Source organism: Ochotona princeps, chromosome 4 (assembly GCF_030435755.1).
Source record: "Ochotona princeps isolate mOchPri1 chromosome 4, mOchPri1.hap1, whole genome shotgun sequence".
NCBI lineage: Eukaryota > Metazoa > Chordata > Mammalia > Lagomorpha > Ochotonidae > Ochotona > Ochotona princeps.
In genome coordinates this window covers 39,972,775-39,992,362 of record NC_080835.1, presented here as the reverse complement: position 1 = coordinate 39,992,362, position 19,588 = coordinate 39,972,775, and the positions used below count along the sequence as shown (strand labels likewise).

The window sequence follows — 19,588 nt, the reverse complement described above, 5'->3', positions numbered from 1 at the left end:
TCTGTGACAGGTGGGGCTGGTTCCCCTCCCCAGGGGTGGGGCACATAACCCAGGACTGGCCAGTCCTCACATTCTGCAGCCCTGGCTACCAGGATGCACCCAGCAAGGGGCACAGGCCCTGTTTCCAGGAGAACCTGTCCTGGGGCTCTGGCTGAGCCACTGTGACAGAGGCATCCTCTCTCTGGCCATGTCTTGAGCTGGGAGGAATGTGAGCCCATTACTGTTGCTGCTCCTCTCTCCTTAGTTTTAGGAGATAACCATCCTTAACTTCCCACCATTTTTTCCCCACCAGTTGAATTTGTTTTCTGGAACTTTGCAATGAAATGATATCTCCTGGTGTGAGAATGAGGGAAAGGTGCCCAGGTTCTTTTGCCCTGGATGCTTGGCACAGATCTTGGCTCCCCTGCGGCAGGAGCATGTTCATGCCTGCCCAGCTGCCAGTCTGTCCTTGGGAGTAGTGAGGCCAGGAAGGCCTGCCTGAATATATCTGCTAGCAGAGCCGTCCCTGTCAGAGCTGGCCACCTAGACCCCTGGGGCAATCTCACCTTCTCCAGCTCTTGGTCCTGCCGGTTCATGAGGGTCTTCCAGTGCTCAAAGAGCTGGCTCTCACATCTCTGGAAGTCCTTGAGGGTTCCCTCCCTCTGGATGGTGCCGTCCTTCATAGCAATGATCTAGAGGGGCAGAAGCATGCCACAGTGTGAGAGGGAGGCACACAGCCCCATCGCAACCAGGAGTGGCCTTTGGCTTATTTAGGATAGTGGGACCATCAGGATATCCACCCTACCCCTTCATACTTCCAGGACTTGGAGCTGGGCACACTTCAACAGTCGAGTTGCACAGTAATTTGGTGCATCTTGGGCAAGCCCAAAGTTCACTCATCAGGACGCCAGCAGCAGCTGCTATATACACACAACCCTGGAGCCACCAGTCACACAGCAGGCTACCCTGTGTGCTGTGTGTGCACACCCCCCATGGCCACCAGCAGGCTACCCTGTGTGCTGTGTGTGCACACACTGCTGTGGCCACCAGCAGGCTACCTGTGTGCTGTGTGTGTGCACATCCCCAGGGTTGCCAGCAAGCTAATCCTGGTTCCTCCTACGATGACTTTCTAAGGTCCTGCCAGTGCTTGGCAAGACATTGGTTGGTCTGTCCATGTGACCATGCCTCTTTAAACCCAGCAAAACTTTCCACTGGAAACATGCAGGGACACCACACAGTAGAATCAACAGGGGCGGACACCTACCCCAGCTCCCCTCACCCCACCCACCCCACACTGGGGTTTCAGGAGAATGCTAGGGAATCCTGCTCCCTGACACTTCACAGATCCTCTGTGTTTGCCTTCTCGGGACCTGGGACTACACTGAACAACCTTGCTGAGGTTGCTGCAGAACAGAAACACATTCTGCACCTTCTCCAGGAGCTTTGGGGAAACAAATCTGAGAATTTATTTGCTTTCACAGTAGAGGAAGGTCTCATTCATCACACATGGAAGGAAGACTTATTGGGGGGTGGGCCTGCAGCTCAGAGAGGGCCTCAACTCTGGCTGCTGCTTTCAGCAAAACTCGTACAGGAAAGGGAAGCACCTACATTTGGAAAGTCACACAATCACCTATCTTAAAAATGAATGGAAATGGCATGATTAACCAAAAAATGATGATTTTCAGGGGGCTGGCAAGATGGTTCAATTGGCTAATTCTCTGCCTGCAAGTGCAGCATCCCATAAAGACACCAGTTCATATCTTGGCTGCCCTACTTCTTGTCCAGCTCCCTGCTTATGGCTTGGGAAAGCAGTGGAGGAAGGCCCAAAGCCTTGGGACCCTGCACCTGCATGGAGAACCAAAGACGCTCCTAACTTCAGATGGGTTCAGCTGCTGCCGTTGTAGCCATTTGGGCAGTGAGCCAAATGATGAAAAATATTTCTTTATCTCTCTGTAAATCTGCCTTTCCAATAAAAATACATGAATATTTAAAAGAAAAAAGAAACATTTTTCTAGCTTCTGCAGAGCATGGGAACTGAGACGGTGTGTGGCTCACATTACACTGACCCCTCTATGCCCATGCCCTGTATTTACCCTCTGACCCCAACTTGAATCTGCCCTTGCTTCTGGGAAAGGCCAGCAGGTGGGAAAATAGAGCCTGCATTCAAGTGGGTACCTCCTTCCCTACCCTGGCTGGAGGCTTTGCTCTGGGAAAGAATCAGCAGGTGGGATTTGCGAGTCTGCTTCTTGCGGAAACCTCGGGCTGCCAGCCTGGGATGCTGTGCAGCCAGGGGCCCAGACAGCACATCTGGGTGTCGCCATCCCCTGGCCTTCCTTGGATGTCTCTGAACCTCACAGGCTGCAGGAAATCATTACAGCAGAGACCCCTGACTGACTCCCTCAAAGCTGCCCAGCTGCATGTCTCAGCCCCTCCTTAGCCTGGCCCCCTTCTGGCCCCTCACCCAGTCTGCATGGGGCAGGTACTGCAGCTTGTGGGTCACTAGAACCACGGTCCTCTTGTCGTCCCGAAGCATCTCCAGGATCCCCACCTGCATCAAGTGGTCACTCAGATGGACGTCCAGAGCTGAGAACGGGTCATCCTACATGGAGGGGAGAGGATGAGGGCAGGTGTGAGGAAGGAGCTAACAGTAGTGTAAAACCTGTCAAGAGTTCTAGCAGTTTTTCTTGGGCTGGGGACTGATCCTAGCTAGCTGTGTGGCCTCGGGTGCCTCACTTAACCTCTCTGAGCCAGAGTTATCACTCTCAAACTGATGTGATCATTTGGTCCCTGACTCCTACACCATCAATGGCTTCTCATCATCTATAAAGTCCATAGTACTCAATCCTTCACAAGCTCACTCTTCCTGTCTTGCCTTGCTTCTCATCCATCTTCCCCAGGCTCCCGACAGAGGATAGGTTTTAGAGGAACTGCCTCCTCAGGCCTCTGCCCTAACAGCTCCTTCTGCCTGCAGTGCTGTCTGCCTTTGGTCTGCCCAGTGATCTCTCATCCTTTACTTTACAAGCACCACTGCTGCCTGTGTCCTGTCCTGGCCCTCAGCCTCCCATCCCCTCCCTCTCTGTGACAGAGGTACCCTGCACAAAGCTAGATCAGAGTTGGCTGTCCTAACCATGTGGTCCCTGAGCACAGACACCCCCTTGTGCCTACACGTGGCAAAGAGCAGGGGCTTAGAAGTTTGTGGAAATGCCACCACTCACATTACGTTAACAGGATTGCTTAAATCTCAAGTGCAAGCATGCACAAGCCATCACTTTGCACAGTGTTGTGGGTGTGCCAGATGGTAACTGAGACTGTGAATTTTTACATTAGATAGTGTTGTAGGCAAGAATTGCTTGTGTGTGTGTGTGTGTGTGTGTGTGTGTGCGCGCGCGCGCGCATTTGGGAGCACATGTTGTGGGGAGGGAGGAGAGAACGAAGCTGAGGTCAGAAACCTGAGGTTCTTTCTCCCAACTCCCTGTCCAAATCGCCTCCCTCTCCCCTCCTGTCCAACTGATTCTTCAAGGCCGTCCTCAGGAAGCCTTCGGTGGTTTCAGCCCTCACAGTCATCTTTCTGGACAAGGGCCCTCATAATCTGTGCTACAAGTTGGTTGTACATCTTGAATGTGGGTGAGTGTTGTCTCTCTAACAAAACTCTTACTGTTTGAGATCAAAGGCTAGGTGGGGCTTAGCATTAGCCAAGATGCATCTTAGCCAAGATGCTGATGCAGAACGTGGTGTCAAATAGGGCAGGGATAGCTAGTAAGTTTCATCTCATGATTGATAGCTGTTGGTTCTCTAGAGAAGGGTTCTGAGTTTCATGGGAAATAATACAGTGATCAATTAGTGATGTTTGCTTTGGGCACACAGTGGGAAGCAGCAGCAACAGCGTGTGTTCCAAGTATTTGCTCTCCAGGCGGTTAAGTGTTGACAGCCTGGAGCTGCCCATACAGAGGCAGCCTGAGCTACTTGTCTTCCTTGCTGGCTACTGTAGAGCTGAGAGAGAAGTCGGCAGTAGTGTTCTTGTCTGTCTGTTCTTTTCCTATCGAAAGGGCAGTGAATGTCTCTGGTGGGAGTGGTTTGCTCCTGGAGGCAGTTGTTACATGATGCCATGTGGGTGTGGGTGTGTGTTAGGTTGGCGAGGTGGTCCCTCTTGGATCCCTCTGCACAAGGGGGACCAGTACCACACACAAGGGCCCTCAGGTGTGTGCCTGCTGGTAGACTCACCAAGAAGACAATGTGGGTGTGCTGGTAGAGTGCACGGGCCACGCTGATCCGCTGGCGCTGACCACCAGACAGGTTGATGCCCTGTCATCAAGGAGGAGGAAATGGTCATGCCCTTGGCCACTCAGGGGAGACTGGCTCCTCCAGAGGGTGAATCCATGGGACAGAAGCCCAGTTCTCACCACCACATGGCCCAGCTTCTCAATGTGCATACAGAAGGAACTTGAACCTGTCTCCTTATTTCGTTGAGAAGGGGACAGCATGACTCCTGAGTCATGAAGACTCAATATGCAGATGGCAGGAACCAACTGTCCACTGTCCAACAAGGCAGAGGAAGTGGGCTTGAACTTATACATGAAGGGGGGAAGCCACGGGAAAATATTATTTGTCTATGTTTATGGAAAGGAGAATAAATAGGAACAACACAACCTCCGACCCAGGGCAGAGTAGAGTTGGCCCTCAGAGCACATGGAGGAAGGCGACCTTGTCATCCACCCTCTGGCCTAGGATGATGACCTTACCCCCTAAACAAGCCTGAAAACCCATCTAGGGAATTCAGCCTCAATAAATGATGGTTGACTCCACTGCAAGTTTTCCCCTCATTCCTGGTTTCCAGTTACCCAGTCTCTCTGTGAAGGACCTTAAAACCTGGTAGGATGTGGGTGTGCAGGAGATGAGACCAGGCCTGGCTCCGAGAGACTGCCTAGATGGCTGTACTAACCCGCTCCCCAATCTGGGTCTGGTCTCCGTGGGGCAAGATGTCGATGTCCGGCTGCAGGGAGCAGGCTTCGATGACCGCCTTGTACCTGGAGCGGGCAGGGGTGGGGGTGCAGCCCATCAGCTTGGCCTGTGCTTTCACGGGTGAGTGCCTGGGGAGCTGCAACCTGGTGCATGTTGTCTTCAATGGGCCTCCCGTGTGGGTGCAAGCAAACAATACGTGAGCTCAGAAAGAGCTGAGGTCAGCACCCCACACAGGCATGGGGAAGATTAAATATTTGAAGGGCGAAATTGGATGGGAGCAAATATGCTAAGTAAGTGTCCAAAGCAGGCACGCGGCCGTGGGGAAGTTTGAAAAGCCATAGCTAGAGCCCGTGCTTGGGCTGCCGCCTGGGAAAATCACTGCTGGCTGGTTTTGACAGTAATGATGATGGCTGGGCAAATATTTGCCCAGCCTACTCCTTTCAGCCTCCTCCCGGTCAGCCTGTCACCTGGGTAGGTGCCAGCTCGGGGCCATGAAAGCCTCAGAGTGACTTGGCGACAAGCTTGCACCTAGGTGTCTGTTGCTCATTTTTGGATATGAGACCCATTGCAGTCACTTCCTGGCTCAGTTGGCTTGGGCAAGAACATAACCTTTTTAAAAAAAAACTTACATATTTAATTAGCCTAAGTCGCATAGAGACTGATACAGATCTCCCATCTCCCCAGATCTCTGCAACAGCTGAGAACTCAGTCTAGGGGTCTCATGTGGGTGGCAAGAATTTAACTATTTGAGCCATCACCTGCTGTCTCTCAGAGTGTAGGAGGCTGGAATGGGAGTACAGCTGGGATGCAAACCCAGGTATCCCAATAAGAATTGCAAGGTGGTCCAAGTAGCATCTTAACCATTGTACCAAACGCCCATCCTTATCTAAGCTTTCTGAGCCTTGGCTTCCTCACCTATAAAATGGAGATAACAACAGTACCGGTCCACTGAGGTGGTTGTGAACCTTAGAGGAAATTGTGTGTCCATAGAGCTGAGCCTGGTGTCTGGCACCTGCTAAGAGCTCAGTTGATGCTGGCTCTTGTGATCATTGGAGGGAAGCAGGACCCCAGTCTCAGAGCTGGGGTGGGAATCGCAAAAGCAGGCAACCCTGGGGAGAGAGGATCTGCCTGCATGCCAGCCTCAAGTGAGGTCAGCAGCACTCTCCCTCCCCTCCCCCAGCGCTGTGGCCCTTCCAGATGGACCATATGGAGCTGGCCGGGCTCCAGGGCAGCAGCCTGGAGAGCAGGGTGTGGGTGATGGGAGAGGGGCAGGGCTCTGTGCTGGGGCTCAGAGCCTCCCCTCCCCGCTGCCCGCGTGTCTTCTGCAGGTTTTACCGCTGCTTGTTGAAGGGGCTCTCAAAGGTGATGTTCTCTTCCACAGTGGCGTTCAGCAGCCACGGCTTCTGAGAAGCATAAGCCACGGGGCCTCTTTTCCTGGAAGCAACAGGGTAGGGTTGGAATTGGGACCTCCCTGGGCGCTCATCCTCAGAGGGGCGAATCTAGCAAAGGGCTTAGACCAGCGTAAGGGGGTAGCGCCCACATGGAAGGTACTCTTGGCCTGTTGGCTGGAATCTGCTGTTGGCTTCTAAGTGGTCTCTCCCGTACCACCTCCAAGGCCTGACCAGCTTTGGGAGTCCTGAGTTCCAGCTGACTGGGGGAGACCTCATCTGTTCCTGCTCAATTCCCAGCCAGCCAGGGACTCATTTGACCTCTGATTTCCTCCCAGCAGAGTTGCCTGGAACCACTCCATCCCACATGTGCTTTTACAAAGTGGAGCCAAGGCTATCAGTGTGATGTGCTTTTAGGGCCCCCGGTTCCCAACAGTGGCAGGGAGTAAACAGCAAGATGGACGTAGTGGTAGCTCTCAAGCCACTAGTTGCAGGACACAGCTCCTCCAGACCAACCCCGGTACCCCAGCAGCAGGAGATGGGTCTTGAGGCCACTCTCCAGGGCCACGTTTCTCCCTCTGTGGACAGTGCTCCCAGCACCTGGTACCTGATGTCTGAGTCGGCTGCTGTCTCCTGCTCTGGGCTGCAGTAGGGAGGAAAGACACCTGTCAGAATCCTCCCTCCATGTCAACAAACCCCTCTGGGTTTGTTCTGCGATACAATCTGGAACTCCCTCCGTCCCCACCTGAGCCATCACCCCTGAAGCCAAGTCCACAGCCCCAAGGGTTGCACAAAGAGGTGTAGCAGGGGTGGGGTGGGGTGGGTAAGTGCGTGTGGCCATCCTGGGAGAGCCTCCCAGCCTGACTGTGGACTTGGGTGTGGAAGGAGGCCCAGGGTCCTGGTTAAGAAGGACAGAGGAAGAATGGGACACGTGATCCTGCTGGGTCAGAGGAGGATGCGGCCCTCTGCGTGGTCCCATCAGGCCCAGCCTCTGTACTGGGTTCAGATGAGCAGGCTGAGGTCTCGGGCAGACAGCTGCACCATGGCAAGGGTAGGGAGCTGGGCCGGCTGACAGTGGCATCTGCACTTTGTGGCCGGGAACCCAAAGCTGACAGAGCTGATAAGGGCACTGGGTAAGGTAGTAGTCACATGTGGCCCTGTAGAAGACAACCATGGCATATAGGGACTCTGCCAGGGAAGCCTCGTGAGTCACAGGGCCCATAGCTGCAGCACAGCCCAAGCTGCCCCCAGTGTCAATGGTGGTGTTACTGTGTTCTTGTCATGCAGGCTTATACTTGTCACGTGCCACACCTGACCTTTGGCTGGATGGGCAGGGCTGTCATCACGCCCCGGCACTTTGGAACAAAGTGGGAGAAAGGGTGGAGGCCACATCAGGAAGTGGGGCCCATGTGATACTGGGGAGGAAGGTGGCAGGCTTGGTCTTATTGACAAGGGCGGTGTGCCTGCTTGCTGCCCTGTTTCTCTCCACTGAACTTATGACATGCAGGGGCAGGAGGGTGTTTGGAGCCTCAGCAGTCTTGCTCTGTGCCTTGAGGCTTTTGCACCGAACAAATCAGCTAGGCCACTCTGTCTAGCTCCTCTTGACGGTATTTCAGCTTCTTCCCAGTGGTATTGTCATGTATTTCCTAACTATCTCTTCCCGGAAGCACTCTCTCTATAGCTCAGCAGTTTTGTTGTTGTTTGTTTGTTTGTTTGTTTGTTTGTTTGTTTTTAACATATTCACAAGGCTGTGTGGCCATCACCACTAGCTAGTTTCATCCATCACAGTCATCAACCAGTCACCCCCAAAAATCTCCACAAGCATTAGCAACCCCTTCCTCTCTTTCTCTCTCTCCAGTGCCTGACAACTAATAATCTACTTTCTGGTGGTATCCACTGTGAAATACTAACCCCACAGATATGCTGACCTTTGCTCACATATTATGGGGCCCTTTACATGGGCACAAAGCATTGCAATGCCCACGTTCCCGTCCCCCACCATGCCCTTACTGAGATGCATCGCCTTAGTTCTCCAGCTCTGAAAGCAGACTGCTAACCCCTCCCACAAGCCTCCCATCACCACCTGGTCCCTTCCCTTCACTGGGACCCGCTTCTCACCCAGTTCCGTGGCTGTACCTGTGGTCGTCACCCGTCTCACTGTCAGGAAGGCTGTTGAGACACAGAAGAGAGAGGTCACAACTCATTTGGTATGTTGTTGCCTTTGCATGAAATCTGATCTTCAGAAAGAAGCAATCTCCACCCTCCACCCTCCTACCCTCTCACCCACATTTGCATACCAAATAACTTTTGGGGGTCAGGAACTGCTCTTCCCAACCCCCAACCCTCCCAATAGCCCCTGGACAGGCACCTTCCAAGCAGCCTGCACACGACATCAGTGTACTTGGCATTGACACAGAGGGGCCATGAGGCTTCTGAGGTGCCAAGATTGTTGGAAAAACTAAGGCTCAGAGAGGCAAGGGGATTCTCCCAAGGTCACAATCATTTCTCATAGTGCTTCTCAAACTGTGCAAAGGAACCCAGGTAGGTAGACTACTGCAGCTCTGAACCAGAGGTGGGGCAAACACCCATGTGTACTCATGTGGGTAAGATCTTCTTTCTTATGTGGATCAAATCTTCCTTCTTACCAACCCATGCATGACCTGAGAGGACCATGCTATAAACTGCATTCAGCATCATGGGTCAACCCAGGGGACATTTTTGGAAAACACCAGGTGGGGTGACCTGAATTGTGAGCCAATTTGGCCAATGCTCCTTCTCCTGCTCTAGGCCACGGCCTTCTAGGAACCAGAGAAGTGCGTGCTCCTGTTATGCACAGGGGTGACAATCCGCTCAGGGCCATGCAGATTTCACTCTCATTACAGCGAAAACAGCCAGCAGATACTGAACTTCCTAAGCCCTGGGGCAAGACTGCAATCGGTTGATCTCTTTAGATGTTTAGATAAAGGTTTCTAACTTTACAGACAAAGCAGTCAAGGCACAGAGCCAAGTCATTTGCCCAGCCCCACTGCCAGCAAGTAGCAGAGCCAGCAGGTCTGACTCCAACGCTTTCTAGTCCTGTTGTCCACGGCACATGATTTCCCCATGCTTTCCCGCACCATAGCTCTAAGATGTTCCTCCCTGCAGGAACTCTAGGATGGCCAACACCAGGGAGAGGGAGGAGCCAATCCCTGTTAGGCTGAGGGCACAGGACCGGAGGCAGAGACCCCAGGGTTATGTGGTCGCCAGGCCTCTCCATCCTGTTCTTGATCTCTGCAGTCTCATTTCACTCTCTTAAGCTTGCATCCATCTCACCAGATTGCTGTAATTTACAATTTACAGATAAGTTGGTAATGTGAGACAGATAAAGCCATTAAGCTGATGAATTCCAGCTCTGCAGCCACAGCCCCCATGAACAGATCCCTGGAGTCCTCCCTGCTTGACTGCTTCTGGGTCCCAGAGTTCTTATTCAAGCCTTTGTGGCAGTGGCTCTCATAAGACCAGGCTCCAGCCCTAACTCGGTGGGTATCATGGTCTGGATCAATTACCCTCCTAATGGACAACCTTGTTCCCTGATCAGCTCCGGGGTGGGCCTGTCACCCCGAGTGCATATCAGAGCTGGCAGGGCCTGTCAGCCCCCATAGCATTCAAATCTGTAACAAACAGAGGCGGCTGACTCTCACAGTGATCACTAGAAGGAAGGAAAGGAACGGATGAACACTGTGCAAGGCTGACCACACTCAGCAGCTTCTGGCAACCCTATCTCTTCATCCTCACTTTACAGGTGGGGAAATGGAGGCTCAAAGCTGGCACACCTGCCCAAACTGATGCAGTACCAGCAGGAAGGGAAGCTGGGGCGTGAGGCCAGGGTCAGATTCTCTTCTCAGCACGTCCCCCAGTCTCCTAGCATGAGTTTCTGTAAAGCTGTGGTGTACCTACTTGAGCAGGGAAGCATGGCATGGAGTAACCAACTGTCAGACACTTCCTTCTAGTGAGTGCTGAGATCTCTCAATGAGGGGGAGAATATTCTACTCGCCCTCTGTCTACACTTTGGGGACCAAGCCCTGGATTGAAGGGATGTTTCTCTCAGTTCTCTAACCTCACGACCTTCCTTCCAGTCAACTGGAAGCTAGGTAGGTGAGTCAACTGGAAGCTAGGTAGGTGTTGCACCAACCTGAACCAGGGCATAGAGCCTGTCCTGCCAGGACTTACAACCTGGCAGGGCAGATTGGACAGATAAAGAAGTCAGAAAGTTGTAAGAACTGGGAGATGAGCAGGAACGGCAGAGTACTGGAGAACTTTCTGAGGCACACACGGATGCTCAGAGAAAAGACCAAAGGCTTCTGGGTGATGCGGTATTGGGTGGCTTTTATCCTCTCTATGCCTTTTTTTCCCCTAATTGAATGGACATTTTTTAAGGGTGGGCAATCTGAGAAAAACATGATTTTAACAAAGCAGTTTGGAGGACAAGGAAGTCTAAGAAAATAGGGGAAGTATATAAAGAAATTGACAGCTAGGAAGAACTCTAATGGATGGGAAAGAGTGGGATGGTGGAGGTGGAAGGGGGAAAGGGGACAGTATGGGGAGACAGGTAACGGGGAGGCCGGGGAGGAGTATGGGTTCCAAGCATGTGTGCTTCAGGCTGCTCTGCTCACTGTGAAATCCGAAGCTCCTGTACTTAGAGGAACTTATCTGTAAAATGGCAGTGAAGGTAAAACCTCACAATGACACAGCTGTCACTGGGTCCCAAGGCCAAATCTCCTGGGGAAGAAATCCAGGGTCTTCCTCATGTCTGGAGGAGGAGACAGCATCCGAGAGAGGTGACATGACCTGCCTACGGCTACAAAACTGGCAGAGGCAGAATCAGGACTGCATCTGACACCCTCTGGTCCCCAGGCAGGCCTGCCTCCAGGCGTTGCTTCTGCACACATCCCTCCTCCTGTCCACCAACTCACTCACTTGCTGCACCTGCCAGGAAACACAGGTGCATCTGAGCATCTGGCACCAGCTCCTCCAAGGCTCCAGGAACCTCATGGGCAGATCAGACCAACCAGGGTCTCAGCAGGCAACAGACCCTGGGCCTCAAGAGTGGGCACAGAGAGATGGGACAAACAGTCCACATGGGAGGTTTCATTAGGGAGCGCCCTGACACAGCAGTTGCAGCCCCACTTCGGGCAGCGATCTTGAGCCAGTTCCTCAGGGCTCTGCTTCCTGTTGGCTCTGTAGCAGCATTAAAGGGCACTCCACCGTGCAGAGTAATGGCCTTGGTCTTTATTCCTAGTAAAAGAATTTCACCTGAATGTATGCACTAATATTGACTTTCCATTAAAATGTTTTCCTCTTAAGCTGGCCCAAGTGCTGGGGCCCCTGACACACATGTAGGAAACCCAGATGGAGTTCTGGGCTCTTGACTTGGACCTGGCCCAGTTACATTTACGGAGTGAACCAATGGGTGAAAACCTCTCTCTGTCAGGCTGCCTTCCAAATAAATATAAACAAAACAAATGTTCTCCTTTAGGGATTCAGGGTGGTGGTGATGGTGGGGTGTTTGCAAATTCCCAAGCTGACAGTTCACACAGAGCCAAACAGGGACAGGGGACTCTTAAAGGAAATGTTTGTGAGCCCCGTGGCCCTGAGGCCCTGGATTCAGGCTCCAGACCAGCAGGATCACAGCCCATGGATCCTGCATGCTCCCCCTGGGACTGTCTCTACGTCCCTCTCCCTCTAAGTCTTGTGAGCAAGGGCAGTGATCAGCTCTCTGCCTCTGTAGCCTTCATAAGGCAGCTGCATGTGGACTCAACCCCCAGGATCCCGGGAGGAGGAAGATGATGTACCAGCACAGCATCACAACGTGAGCCAGGCAGAGGGATTTCTGGGTTAGGGAAGCCCTGTGGGAGGGAGAGAGCTCAAGAGGTCTTTATAATGTCAGACAGCACCTTGAAGGCTGTAAGCTGTTCCTGGTTCAACCTTTCTGCGAATGACTCAGTTAGCAAGGCACCAGGGCTACAGAGAGATAGGACGTGATCCACGTCTCCAGGGAGCTCACTGCCATCTCTCCCGGGAGACAGCCTGGAGTACAATTAGAGCCTCAGTGGGATTTGTTTCTGGCAAAGAAGGATGCTGCCGAGTAATGATATTTGCAGGGTATTCCTTCCCTGCTTGGTGCATCCTCCCATCAACCTTGTGGGTCACAGAGGGGGAAGCTGGGGCTGACATGGAGGTCATTGTCTGTTCTAAAGCAGACAGCCCAGATCTGAGCTCGACAGCCTGGCTCTAAGGCCCCAGATGCTCCCTGCCCAGCCACTGCTCCCTTGGTCAGTGCTGGAATAAATGATGCCTTGTGCCAATCAACCAAGCACCTTCTCTGTGCTGGATTTCCAAGCCCCTCCACATCTGCCTGCTGCCTCTCGGAACTCTTTCTGGCTGCCTGGCTCCCTGGACTTGGCCCTGCTGTGGGTGAAAACCATGGGAGCAGCCCCTTGCCTCTGGCTGCAGAAGGTGGAGCTTGGGAACAGTGGCCAGGTTGGTCCCCTTAGCCAGCGTTATCAGCTCTCTGTGGACCCGGCTCAGTGACAGTTCTAGGTGGTCACCAAGGGGAAACCCCCATGTGCAATTCCCCTGTGCTTTGTTCACTGTTCAAGACAAGTGGCCTAGCAGAGCCAGGGTTGGGGGAGGGGGCAAACAGCTGATGAATCCAACTAGATCGTGTCTACCTAGAGTCTCCCTCCTCTTAGCTACTGGGATGCATTCTTAACTGTGTGTCCCTTCTCTCCCTCCCCTCATTCTCTCCTTCTCTTCTTCCTGCATCACCAGCACACTTCTTCTATAGCCTTTCAGTAGAATCTTATTTCCTGGGTCTGAAAAGTCTGATCTTTGTCAAGCTTACCATCTCAGTTCCATCTCCCACCCCCACACACCATACATCTTGCGTTCTGGCTAGTAGAATCGTTACTACCAGCAATCCACTGCTCACACTGCCACCTCTGCCTGTGATGCCTTCGTCTCCCAACACCGCACGGGCCTCTTCCAAGTTCACAGGCCGGGTCTGCAGGCAGCCTCTTTCCCCTACCGCAGGGCTCACACTGCTGCTCCAGGCTGCTAGCACAGTGCTGCTTGCTTGTCCCTTTAAGCAGGAGCTGTATCTTAACTGTCCCTGCATTCCTGATGCTGGACACAGGGTCTGGGGCACAGCAGGTGCTCAATAAACGCACGGGGAGAAACTAGAGCAGGAACACACACTCAGCTTCCTGGGGCTGGCTGTGAACTAACCTGATGCCCCTCCCTAGCTCGGGGAGAGTACAGTGGATCCTGCATAAAGAAGAATTTTCTTACCACCTCCCCTTCCCAAGGATCGGACAGAGCCAGGGGCTGGGGCCTGGGACACCGTGGAGGACAACAGGTGTTGACGATGAGGACAGAGCTGAGAGACCTGAGCATACGGCTCTGCTGAGGAGGCAGGTGTGTGTGTGTGTTACAGGGTTAGTGATGCTCTGTGCCCCTGCTCTTGGGGCACTAGGGGAAAGCCCCTGTGTTCGGGTACCAGATTCTACTTTTGCTACCAAAAGCACTGGGCAGCCTTGGATGACTTGTTCCACCTCAGCTTCTGCATCTGCAAAAGGGGCTCATAATCACAGCTGTCTTACAGCGTTTAGTGAAGACTAAGGCAAGGAAGTACCTGGCACAGTACCTGGCACACCCTGAGGGGCTCAGTGTGTGCTGCCCTGGAGGAGTTCCTTGTGTCTCTGAGTGGGAACTTGAGGGCTGGTACAGCTTGTAGAAGAGGTAGAGGCCTGGCTGAGCCCCAGTCACATATGACTGCCACATCGGCAGAGCATAAGGAGAGGTGCTGATGCAGGTGTAAGGGCTCCAGAGGTGGGCCAGGAGTGGAGGAGGGGGCAAAGAAAGAAGGCAATGGATGGGGCTGGTATTTAGGGCAGTGTTGTTTCTTGGGATGCCAACATCTCATACCGGAGTGCTGGTTTGAACCCTGGTTCCTCTGCTGCACATCCAACTCCCTGCTAATGTGCACTCCGAGGGAGCCAGTGATAGCTCAAGACTTGGGTCTTTGCCACCCACGTGGGAGGCCCAGATTGAGTTCCAACATGCTGGCTTCAGTCTGACCCAGTCCTGGCTGCTGTGGGTATCTGGGCGTGAACCACTGGATTGGAAATTTCTGTCTCTCTGAGTTGCAACTAAAGTGAAGACAAATAAACAAAAATTAACATAAGAGAAGAAAGAGGGTAAAGGGACCAGGGGAAGCAGTTTTAATTTTCGTGCTGAGCTGGACACTGGCAGGGGAGCCCAGAGGCAGCTACAATCTCTGAACTCTGTATTCCCATCTAGAAAAAAGACTGCCCCCATGGCTGACATTGTGGTGTAGTGAGTTAAGCCACCACTTGCAATGACAGCTCCCATATAGGTGCCGGTTCAAGTCCCGGCTGCTCCACTTCATTTCCAGCTCCCTGCTACTGTGCGTGGGAAAGGCGTGAAAAATGGTCCACGTGTATGAGGCCCTGTACCCACATGTGAGACTTGGAAGAAGCGCCTGGTGCCTAGCTTTGTTGGGGCCCTGACTGTTGCAGCCACCTGGGGAGTGAAGGTGCAAATCACTCTCTAGCTCTCCCTTTCTCTCTTTGTAACTCTACCTTTCAAATACATTTTTAAAAAAAGGAGAGAAAAGATAAAATGAAAATGCATCCTGGGAGGAGGGCACAGATCCAGTCTGCTCTCTGAGATTAACTCCTGGGTCTGGGGTTCCCAGGACTCCAGCTCAAGGCAGTGGCCAGGATTGAGGGAAAGAACCTAAGTGTAGGGTCCCTGTTCCACACAATGGCCTGCCGGGCACCCAACCTATCTAAGCCATAGTCCCTGAGAACACACACCTCCAGGGCTAGGGGGCTCATGCTTATAGTGTGCTTGGTGGAGGGACTGGAAAAGTGGCCATAAAGCCAACACCTGAGTCTTCCTGTCAGGCTGTGCTGAAATTCTCCCCATAAGATGGAGAATGGGGGTAGGGACACTGTTGTCCTATAAGATACCACAGTCCACAATGTGATTAAGGTCAAGAGACGCAGACGCACCGAGACTGCAGGAAACCCCAGGGGCTCACCTGCCAGCCCTGCCAAGGAGGGACCCTTGCTTTCTGTTGGTCAGGGGCAACACTCAGGACATTATAGAGACAGGAAATGGGGGATCCTGCTGGTATCCAGAAGTGGGGCTCAGGATGTTCCATTCTGCATCATGCTTATGAAAACATGGGATTCCAAATGATCATCTTTCCCGGAAATGATTAGAGGGAAGACCTATCCTTCTGCAGAATTAGCCATGATCTTTATTCTGGAACAGCTGCCAGCCCCTACCGGATGCTCTTTTTCCTTAGCTCCAGTGCCAGGCTTGGTGCTATCCTCTGCCCAGCTTTCCAAACACCCTGAAACCCTCCTCATACCTCAGCTCTATTCTTGCCTTTTTTTGAAAGGTTCTATTTTATTTGCATCCTTTATCAAAGAGATTCAAGTGCTTTTTGGACATAGATGAGCATAAATAATTGATTTATGATCGATTCAGCTCAAGCTTCTGGCTCTTTAATTAAGATTACAATCTTTTTCCAGAAACCAACATTTGTCTGGGCTGTCTCACGCTCCTTCAGGCACCCGCTGAATGGTCAGTGTCATTTCTGCTGTGGCTCATGGCGGCACTGCAACTTTCTACCTTGGGAGGCACAGTTGCTGAGCATACATGGGAATTGGAGTCACCCAGAACTGAGTTCTAATTCTGGCTCTGCCACCTGTTAGCTGCAGGAATTAGGCCAAAGGGTCTGCTCCTTATCCATAAGGTGAGAATTGATGATAACCTTCGCATTGCTGATTATCAGAGGGATTAAATGAAGTAAGGCAAGTTGAAGATCTAGCAAAGAACCCAGCACATAGTGAGGTTTGGATAGAGAAGAACAATGAGCAGCATTTATTGAGTAGACAGAGGGTGCATGATACATGCATGGTGAGCAGGAAAGAGGACCGCCTGCCAAAGAGGATGCATTCCTTACCTGTTCCAGAAGACGACCCCTGAGACCTTCTGCATCTCCCCCAGTGTGGCAAGCAGCAGCGAGGACTTGCCACAGCCCACCTGCCCCACAATCATGGTCAATTGGCCTGCAGGGAGAGACAGAAGCGTGTGCACAACCATCATCCAGAAAGACAACCAGGCAGACACCCTCGACCCTCCTCCCCCAAATCCCTGTGACATCATCCCTCCACTCTGAGCCTTTCCTCCCCCACATCCATGCCCTCCTCTGGCTGCACGGGGTCCCCTCCAATCTGCTGCCTGCTCCCTTCCTTCCTCCGCATACCCTTCTCCCTTCTAATGCTTCCCAGTATGAGCCCAGCCCCTTGTGTTCCCCCCAGGACCATCCTGGTTCTCAGCCCTGCAGTGGGATCATGACACTGCTCATGATGGGACATGCTGGCAGGGACCTCACTCATTCTCAGAAACCCCCTTCCTCCCCATGCCTCTCTTGGCTACTTCCCTGGGCTCCTTTGAGAACTGAAGTCTCTGCCCCCGCCCCCAATCTGGCCTGCCCTGTCTGTGCAGCTGAACTTGTCCGTGGCACGTGGACACACAAGAATGTAGCCCTTGTCCTCTTCTGTGCCCCCCCAAGAGTGAGTAGGGAGCAGCCACTCCCTATCTATGGATTTGTCTCCTTCTCTACATGTCAGAGAGATGCGGTGACAGGCCTGTTAGGGGAGAGTCAAGCTGTACCTCGGGGGATACGGATGGTGATGTTGGACAGTGTGGGGAGTCCATCAGGGGTCCAGGTAAAGAAGCCTCCGATGATCTTTGTAGGCCACACCCCATCGCGTGGAAGAAAACAGACAGGCAGCTGGAGGTCTCAGGTGTCTCTTGCTTCCTCACTCCCATGAAAGTCAAAAGACACTGACTGATTGATTCCAGCTCCCAACTTACTTCTGAGCCAGGTGAGGGAACTTGCCCTGTCTTGCTGATCCCTGCCCAGGGCACCCTCCCAAGAAGATAACTCTGTGGAGTCTCTGGTTTCAGGACTCAAAGGGACCCTCCAGGGAGGCAGGCAGGGAGGCCTCTGGAAGGTAGACCCAGCAGCTTGGTCTCTGACCACTGGGCCTGTACAGGTTGAGTCCAGGGCTCACCTGGACACAACAGTTGTCGGTGTCCCCTTCTGCGCTGGGGGCCAGCCTCTGCAGGGGACCCATGAGTTCCCGACAATCCTCTCGGGCCGGACGCTTGCGGTTCACCACCTTGAGGGGCTGGGGATGGTCAAGAGATGAGGGTCCATGGGAGGAAAGGTTGAGGTTGGATGTAGCCAGGCACGATTGGCAGACTGTACAGAATAAGCCTGGGAGCAGCCAGGGAGCCTGGGCACTCACCACCGCCTGGTACTTGCTGGCTTGGCTCTGAGGGGTTGGCTCCCGGGGGGCACACTGTTCCTCGCGGATCTCTGCGCTGGACAGGAACTCGCTCAGCTTCTGTACACTGCAGAGGAAGCACAGAGATGCCCCTCACCCCTGCCAGGGACAGAGGGGAGGGGCAGGGAGCAGGACATGCATGGCCCAAGAGCTCAGCTCCCAGAAGATTCCTGTCCTGAGGTGTGGCTCTTGCAATGCCCATGCTGCAGGGGCTGGACCAGCGGGCACCTCTAAGAGACAGGTCATGGGCATGGTCAAGGTGTGTTAGCCTGGGGCTGGAGCAGATCAGGGTCTGGATGAAAGGTGGGGTTGGTTTGTTTTAGAGTTGGAGGTGGGATGGGTTAGCTGGGATGACTAAACTGAAAGATGATCAGTACTGGGCTTTATTAGTTACTGTCAGAGCTAAAGTTGACCTGTGGGAAGAGTCGTTAGCTTAGCATTGGTTATTAAACCACAGTAAAAAACGTATAGGCAGCTCCCACACACCACCATGTTAATTGCTTTATAAGTAGGAAAAAATCTAAGTCCCTTTGCAACCTGCTGTGGGGGTGGGTGGGACCCTTCCCCCGCCTCCTAGGACCCTTCCCCCCCCCTCCCTTCTGCCCAATTGCCCTGTGGATTCTGCTGAGGCCCTGGACTTTTCTCTTTCAGTTGCTTCTCTCTCATCCCGCGGAGCTGGGAACCATCTGGGGAGGCTTGAAACTAGTCTGTGTCCCCATTTTCTCCCTTTCCCTAAACTTATGACAGCTTGGAACAAGACCGTTCCAATCCTAAGGGAAAAACAGCCCGGGCTGCAACCAGGCTGTGGTTCAGTGCACCTGACCCTGGGAGGAGCAGGCACCAGGCCCCTGCCTGCTCACCTCCATCCTCCCTCTCTGGAACTCTCCCTGCAGTTTTGGTGAGTGGGAAGTGCGGAGCTGATCTTCAGCTCTTGAAGTGGAAGGTCAGACTGTGTCTCACCTCCACTCTAAGCTTGGAGCCTGAACTTCCTCCTTAAAAAGGCCTTGGCTCCCCTGGTGCTCTGTTCTTAGAAGTCACAGATTGAAACAAGAGAACATTGGGACAGGCCCAGCAGAGTTTTAGCAAGTGTAAGATCCTGGAATCTTTGTTTTCTACACAGAACCACAGGGCTGGAGCAGAAGTGGCAGGGAGCGGGGCAATAACCCGAAGTCATAATGCCTTGGTCTATAAATAGAGTGAAGAAAGCTGAGCTAATCACACTGTCAGGCCAGTTGTTCAGGTCAGATCCCCCCATCATCTCACTGAGATGTGCTCCCTTCCATCTTGGGGCCCCTGGCAGAGCTTCCTCATGCAAGTTACTCCTCCACCAGCTACTCCATTTTAACAGCTACTCCTTTGCTACCAGCTGCCCCAAAACACCCCTCCCCCTGCCCCGCCACTGCCATGATTCAAGGGTGCCACTTGCATCTAGGCTGAAGAAGGCACATTTGTTATCAACTGCCCCCACTAGCACAGGATAAGGACAGCCAGCTCCCCCCGAGGCGTGTTAGGCCCTGGCTGACAGGAGCTATTTCAGAGGACCGAGGAGGTCTGCACGAACCAGGCGTGGTATTCCACAGCCAGTGACACAGCCCTCCACCTCCAGATCTCACTCCCAGAGGATGATGCCTCCGGGAGAGTGGCTGCATCACCACGGGCCCTGGGAGTAGGAGCCTCTCAGGGTTGCAGGCCAACACACCATGACCAGCAGGTACTTGGGGACACTGCTTCCCTGACAAGGGCTGACAAGGCTCTGGGAGCCTGGAAACCCCAGAGGATGCTAGCTGGTGAAGAGAGGCATTCAGGGGGTGCCTTCTGCCATCCAACGGG

General features: G+C 53.1%; 1 protein-coding gene across 5 annotated transcripts in view; it reads right to left on the bottom strand.

Moving 5' to 3' along the window:
• Positions 1-19,588, bottom strand: part of ABCC8 (ATP binding cassette subfamily C member 8) — a 70,259-nt gene that overhangs the window by 13,746 nt on the left and 36,925 nt on the right. For 3 of the 5 annotated variants that reach the window (XR_009245310.1, XR_009245311.1, XM_058663288.1), the window contains exons 13-23: positions 17,720-17,825; positions 17,483-17,599; positions 17,079-17,154; positions 16,366-16,471; positions 8,445-8,495; positions 6,934-6,969; positions 6,274-6,372; positions 4,919-5,003; positions 4,201-4,281; positions 2,441-2,578; positions 546-671 (exon numbers count right to left, since the gene is read on the bottom strand). Coding sequence is in view for 2 of the 5 variants with exons in the window: in XM_058663288.1 (XP_058519271.1) it covers positions 546-671; positions 2,441-2,578; positions 4,201-4,281; positions 4,919-5,003; positions 6,274-6,372; positions 6,934-6,969; positions 8,445-8,495; positions 16,366-16,471; positions 17,079-17,154; positions 17,483-17,599; positions 17,720-17,825 (1,021 nt within the window). In the remaining 3 variants the exon portion in view is untranslated. Of the gene's footprint in view, positions 1-545; positions 672-2,440; positions 2,579-4,200; positions 4,282-4,918; positions 5,004-6,273; positions 6,373-6,933; positions 6,970-8,444; positions 8,496-16,365; positions 16,472-17,078; positions 17,231-17,482; positions 17,600-17,719; positions 17,826-19,588 lie in introns of those variants that run through there. The other 2 variants (XR_009245312.1, XM_058663287.1) reach the window with 2 other exon arrangements.